At 32.8% G+C, this 7,605-nt stretch overlaps 1 protein-coding gene across 1 annotated transcript in view; it reads right to left on the reverse strand.

Annotated features, from left to right (window-relative positions):
* Positions 1-764: 764 nt before the first annotated feature.
* Smp_147400 (putative p53 regulated pa26 nuclear protein sestrin) overlaps positions 765-7,605 on the reverse strand; it is a 23,220-nt gene continuing 16,379 nt past the window's right edge. Inside the window, exons 10-12 of the mRNA XM_018789263.1 lie at positions 4,231-4,465; positions 3,522-3,670; positions 765-2,254 (exon numbers count right to left, since the gene is read on the reverse strand). Of these exons, the coding sequence (XP_018654724.1) occupies positions 3,575-3,670; positions 4,231-4,465 (331 nt within the window). The 3' untranslated portion in view covers positions 765-2,254; positions 3,522-3,574. The remainder of the gene's footprint in view (positions 2,255-3,521; positions 3,671-4,230; positions 4,466-7,605) is intronic.

The following is a 7,605-nucleotide window of genomic DNA, read 5'->3' on the forward strand; positions in this document are numbered from 1 at the left end:
GTAACCAATGGTTGGAGACTCTGTGTGACATGGCTCAGAATCGATCACAATGGCGTAGGTGTATACACTCTTTATCTTCCCTTAAACCTTGAGACTAAAATTGCTTCATATCTCTCTTCCTTCCTGTACTATATCCTTATATACAACCTATAATTTATATACTACTACCAACACTAAATTAACTACTATTAATCCGGTGTTGATCTTGTTGTGCTAACGAGGTATGGCAACTTGGACCGATGCATATATGTGCCTGGTCCTACGTTGTAGCTGACTGACTGACTCATTCTGTAACTCAAGCTAATTGCTTCATTAGAATAAATGGTACTTTTTAACACATATTCTGCAATTTCATACTGAATTGGACTGGTAAGTAGAACAGCTAGTACGAAGCAGAATTCGTAATGAAACATGCTGACCATCTCTTAGTTATCAGAGTCAAATAACATCACCTACGCGACTATGACAGAGCATTTGATTGATAATACAGAGATGGTTACTTAATAGACTAATGTGGCTGAATGTACAAAGTGATGACAGGGCAGTCACTCCTCCAAAATTCGCTTATTAATCATTGGAGAATAGATTTTTGGAAATAGGTGCGAAATATATGTCGATTTATCTTTGGTTCTAGTTTACAATTAGTTATTTAGTGATTATTACTTCTAAAATAAATGATAAAAAAATCCTTTTATTAAACTCATGGTCAGGAAAAGTCAGCAAGTTGTAAGTTTTGGTGCTACTGCATATATTATTGTCATTTTGGAAATTCCTTAAAGACTACTGGTGGCTTTAAAATTACATGCTATTATATTAAGATTTCACAATCGTATATAGATTATGTGGCTTTTCACATAGAAAACACCAGTACATGTGTGAAAACGCTCAAATTGAATCACAAAAATCTAATATCTGTGGACACAGTGGTTCTTGTAACTTGTGCTCGAAAGAAATGCATCGACAAATCATATTTTAAACGAAAGTACTTAAAAAATAAAACGAGACGTTTCCAGTGACCATTAATTAGTATTTGTTGAAGTCTTTTTTATGGCATCTTTCATTTTGCTTTGTGGTAAAATATTAACGTTAACAGATAGATGACAAGAACTACAGAGAGAAAAGAGTAAGAGAGAAGAAGAAAAGAGTTGGGGAAAAACAAAAGTCACAGAAAAAAGCTCGCATATATTTTTGAATATAGAGAGAAAAAGAACCACGAAAAACTGTTTCCAATAAAAGTAATTCTACACTCGACCAATAAAATTACATGTATGTATAATTATGATTATGGGAAAATACAGAGAGAAACAAGAAAACAATAACGTCAAGAAGTTTCAGGATAGGCAATATAGTCATAACTAAACAACAAATAGGTAAATGTATATGAGTATATTAAACATGATTCTGAAAAATAAAAGCAATAAACTTTTCTTAAATTAATGCACCATAAACTGGGGAGTAGAAGGGAAAATAAAAATAATCGTTTAAAAAAATCGAAGGTTGGTAAACTGTGAAGTAGCTTTTTTCATGCGTAAACAGAACATTATTTGACTGTCAGCGTAAAATCACGATGAGAGAGGATAGTGAACAATAATCGACAAAATAACAATCCGTACCGAACAGTAAATGAACAGTAACGAACACATAGAGATACTCTCAAGCACGATGAAGAAAAAGTTCACTCCCATTTGATATAGACACAAGCATGGACTTTTACAAGCGTAAATGACAGAGTTACGTGGCCGATAATTTTGCAAAAACACACGGTTCAACCGAGTACGCACTTTAACTGTTACCTTCCTTTTTTAAGTAGTTGAACTGCCATACATGAGGGGATACAAATACAGAGCCTTGTTTAAAATAATCACAGTAAAAGGTTAAAAAAGGCCAAAATACAAGAATGATATATAACATGTACTTGACGCTGAAAAAGCTACCAACATCTTAATTTAAGCTCAAAGAAAAAAGGACAACGGTGAAGTAACTGAGAACTGAAAAAATAGAGAACATCCGAATAGAGAAACAAATAAATAACACGAAGAAACAAATAATGATGGCGTTAACAAACTGTCATGTAATGAATTATCCAAAAAACGGAGAGAATTAGTTCACTTAAATGAATGAAAGTATTCTGAGTGAGTGCAAATGCATCAGTGGAATAAGAATGGGGAATGAAATAAGCTGAATACTTTGTTTTTAATCCATGTATGTCAGGTGAACAATCAACATGATAACCACAGTTCAGAGGTGTAGGCAACTGAAAAGAAAATGATAAAGAAAACTCATAAAATGTTTTTGCATAGACTCGTAGATATGAAGTAACTGCCTATAAAACAAATTTATCAGTTATTACAATATTGATAAAAAAAACTTATCGGTAATAACACTAACAACGAAATAGATAAAATAATAGTAAGCTCAATATGTGATTAGTGTTTGCTATTATAAATGGGATCTCATCAATTAGGCTCAGAATAACTCTATAGTAAGCAAACTAGTAACGCTGTTTTGGCTTAGTAAAAATAATAATGCCTTTTATCCAAATACCATCGTATACATGAATAAACAGTGAATATATATGCGCAAAATAGATCTGGAATATTTTAATCGAGTGCCAATACTTTTGAAGCTTTACCAAATCACATACAAAACTTTTACTTAATATCAATTAATATTACTTGATGGTTGAATTAGAAGCAGTTGACACTTTACTTATCTATAATTAATATCGATAGTCTTCTTAAGATATTACTCGTCAACAACCATATTTTATGGATATGAAATTAAGTAACGTATAATACTATTCAGTAAATGAGAATTCATACAGATATTTCAGCACTATTGAATCTGCATGTGATGCGGGTTGTCAGTGAAGAGCAGATCAGTTTTCTGAGTAAATATTAAAAGTCCATCTGTAAGTGCAGACAACTGTAACTAAATAAAAATGGAGCAAATAAGTGATGCAATCTATAAGCTTAACTAGTAATTCTTTGATTGAGTGACTAGATTTAGGTAAAAAACCAATCGAGGATAGAAACATTTAAAATCTCATAGGTACAAAACAGAATTGTTAAGTGATCATATAAATTCACTTCTTTTCAATGAGATCAATTAAACGAGCGTAAATGGCAGTGTCAATAAAGTTAATCCAAATACGTGCACACATCACATTAAACCTTTGGAAAAATAGGAAAAATTGTAACTAGTGGAAGAATACACACGAAGTAAAACAGGAATGGGGATAGTAGACATCCTCGTCAAGCGATATACTGTATCATATCACAACCACATATTTTCTTCCCTTATTCAGGTTCATATTGTAAACTGCCTCCCCACCCTCATCAATAAATTAATTAATCATTTCGCTTCATCACTACATTTATTTTGTTGCGTTAAAACATGTCTACTCATCTGACAGTAATACTGCTTCATTTATCCTGCTAAACTACCTACTAATTATCAGTTTTAAAAAATCTTTGAAAAAATAAGCGTTCTGTATATGTAAAATTATGAAATCGACAAACCTGCTCGAAAATATTAATGGAGAAATACATTATATATATATATATATATATATTCAATTGTTTCTGACTTGACATTGAGAAACCGCTCGAAGGATATACGATAAACAAGCTTGTTGCCTAGCCTCAATAATCATAAGGATCACATGAATCTATGACCAAAAGAGTTGAAAAAATAAATAATAAAAAATAGGGGATGTAAGAAATAATAATAAATCATAAGCCAAGAACAACTGACCCTGGATGTTTGTCTAAAAAGAGATAAGTTAAGCTAAAGCACGAGATTCAAATATCTGAATTCAATGGCTGAAAGTGAAGATTTTTTTAAAATTTGAGCTGCATCCTGACTTGATGGTTTTAAGGTTGAGCACCTGCCGAAAAGCCTGAAGATGCTGAGTTCGATTTCCAGTGGGGTTGTGGATGTGCACAATTGAGGACTTGCATACTAGGATGAAACGACCATTCAGTGCTCCCTAGCTTTTAACTATTTTCTAACTACAGTTAGTCCGCGGTGCAGATTACAAGTAACAGAAGCTGATATCTAAAAACAATCCACACTTTACAGTTATAAAACTGGTCATTCTAACGAACATCTTTAATCTATTTGTGCAATATATTGAAAGAAGCTTCCTGAATGGTGGGCAATAGTAAATTCAGATATTCAACAGCATTAATGAACAGACAAACGGAATGGTGAAAAATCGCTACTTACCATTTCCGAAGATGATAGGGCAGGGAAAATATTTTCAAATTTGAGATTTTGTATTGTATAAACAGCAACTGGGAAAGTGGAACATAATTTTAAATAGGCACGTTGTGAATTAGTTAACAAACGATTTACACGATCATAACGAAAATCATCATGACATATACCGAAAAAACTTTGCACTTCATTCCAAACTGTACGACGATAAAGAGAAGTATCGACGTTTTGAATCCCGTTTAGACTTAAGAAAGAAATATGAAAAAATAAAAATAGTTACGAGATTATTAACGAAATCGAGGAAAATAAGGCAGTTTTCAGTTTTAAACGACAACAGAACCTAAGTTACAAGTTTTAATTGTAAGACAGTTATGAAGAAATTACTACCTATTTAAGTAGAATTTCTATACTATGATAAATCACAGACAATCGATAGACAACATACTTGCATATTTTCCCACAAAGAGTTTGTGGTGATACTGTGGACAATGAATTCAGGAAGGATGATCAGAAATATTCCTCTCTTGCAATAGATACAATTGGATCAAATAGGTACTAGACGACAACTGTATTAGATGATTTTCCCCTCATTTTCACCTAAACCCAGTCCAGAAAGTGGACTCAAACGACCCGTAAATCGTTTTTAAGGCCAACGCGTTATTCACTAAACTGCTGATTCCATAGAACCACTACCAATTTCTTCGAACGATAAAATAAACATTATTCGAGAACAGTTTCCTTTAGCCTATTATAACGGGGTAAATATTGAAGACACTGAAACTTATGGGACTATTTTACGGATTATTATTGATTATACTTTTATTATGTAATTAATAAACAATTGGATTATTGTATTTCTATATCCCTTATATTGCGAGCTCCATTTGGACCTTCCAACTGTTGTGATACGATTTACTATTCCTTAATTACGTACTATTTGGTGCGTTCGCTGCAACTTACAACATGACTGTACTTGGGATTTGATAATCCATGTACATATACTGAGTGTTTGAGATGGATATAATACTGCAGCACTACTGTTTGCTGTGTTGTATTATCGAACTGAAGACTGGGCTATGAGAAGGGCATATATTCTGGACCAAAAGAAACTAAGATTTATCTAGCCTTGGGTCGAGGCTAAACTCATTAGTCGCAACGAATAATTGGTCGAGGCTTAGAATACTTATAATAGTTGAAAATAGTAAACGCGGGGATGAAGAAATTATAGCCAGGATTCTGGTTGGCGAATCGCTTATCAACGTATTAATCAAACTATAGTCATACACAGATGCTGTTGACATCCTAAACAGAAGTCGATCAATCCCGGTAGATATATAAAATGCTTAAATGTATTCCTCCATATGTTTCCAGTAGCTATAAGTTTTAATGAGTTTCCGAAGAGTAAAGCATGTTAACTTGTTAAGAGTCAATATCAAGAAAATTAGTACACTCTCAATCCTCAACTTTGTCTCAATAACAAAAACAAATATAAATTTTTATGTATTCTTTTGTTACTGGAATATAATTATACTATTCATGTTTTATCCAATCTTCATTCGGTTGAGAATTTCTTTACAATAATTCATGTACTTCGTATTTCAATCGACCAAACAAGTTATAATTTCTCAACAGTTTACAATTTGTAAAAGGCGAAACGAAGAAGACTGTACACCTTATTTCAACGAACAGCTCAAATTATATTAACAACAAGCACAGTGAAAGAAATGAATAGTAAAAGCATGCTAAACTGATTGCCTTGAGTAAACCAATCAGAAGTGAAAGACTGCCTCTCTGGAATTCAATGTACAATGAAGGATAACATGCATCTTACTTTGAAATAAGTAAAAACTGTCAATATATTGCTTTTTTTATAAAAAGTACCTTAAATGCATTCACACAGTGAATGTGACAGGGTACTTAAGATAAATTGCGAGAAATACTTGCTTCTGATACAAATTGTCTATGGGAGTATTTAATGTGATTCAATTCATAAAGAATATTTGTTTAGCCTCTCTAATTCCTAGTTCGCAATCTCAACTCTAGCGTTTGTAAGTTCATAAACAAAAGGGTGAGAAAGCGTCATTGCATTGATATTAGCCCATGATGAAAATCATAACCCTAATCTTGATTTATAACCCTAACCTACCCCCGAATATCTTACCCTAGCTTTTTCCATTATAGCTGAACTCAGTTCATGATGAAAACTTTATCACTTATTTACAACTTTAGCTCAAGTATTATTAGTAATTGAACTTAACCCTTCTCTGTTTACTATAATAAATAACGCAACATGCAAGGGTTCATTGGTCATACCAAGGCTATTTACTCACCATAATTTTAGTGCTTTTTGTTAATTTTTTTTATAGATAAAACCTATTTTCTGGTTGGCTAATAGGCAGCTCAAGGTTGTCAGTACAGTACACTTTAACCAAGTTGTAAACAAAAATATAAGCGAATAACTACGGGATAAAATGGCACTGTTAAGACTTAACTAATCTGAGAGTACTTAAGCTTGTATGAGGACAAGGGTATTATAACCTATCATGCTTGATGATAATCAAATTTATGTATTCTACTGGTTCACGCTTATTTTCTGCAAAGCCTAACATAAAATACTAGCGAATCTCCCAAAATGGTGGTAAAGTTCAAACTTGTGAATAGATGAATAAAAATTAATTGCTTGAAATGAATGAATCACTGATCAAATTACGAGTGGACATAGTTTTTTTTTAATTCACCAAACGAACCTAGAATATGTAAAAACAAAATATGCCGAAATTGAATTCACTCACACTCCAAAACACAAATTTCGTTCTCATTAAACATATCGGTGGACAATTAATGCCTACTATTAATTAATTATAACATCAGCTAAATAAAAACCGATTAAACTTTAACAAAGCCAGTCTATTTAATAAGATTTCCATTTTAAAATGATACCGATCGATTAAATCAACAATAAAATGATACACCAGTGGAAGAGAGAGAGTATAACTTTGTTAATTTAGTCCTATCTTTGTATTTATCAATTTATGATTGTTCGAACAGCAATCATGCGAACCAGCAAGCGTCAGTACAAACACATTATATTTACGAAAGAGGGAAAGCATTTCAACAGCCAGATGGGTTGTCTTTCAATGTTGATTTATTAGGAGGCTTGCTTCAACAATTCGGCTTCTAGAAGTTATCAGTTAAATATATTTTAACAATTGGATTCATTAGTCGATCTAAGCTAGACCACCATTGAAAACCTGGAAGCACTACACGGACCTTTTGTCAGTATGAGACTTCTCAGCAGGGCGCGCCCACGATTCCCCATGAGGAACTTGAACCCATGACCTTCCGCTCTTGTCCAATGAACGCTTAACCTCTGGACCACTGAGT

This window comes from Schistosoma mansoni, chromosome W (genome assembly GCF_000237925.1).
Source record: "Schistosoma mansoni strain Puerto Rico chromosome W, complete genome".
Taxonomy (NCBI): domain Eukaryota; kingdom Metazoa; phylum Platyhelminthes; class Trematoda; order Strigeidida; family Schistosomatidae; genus Schistosoma; species Schistosoma mansoni.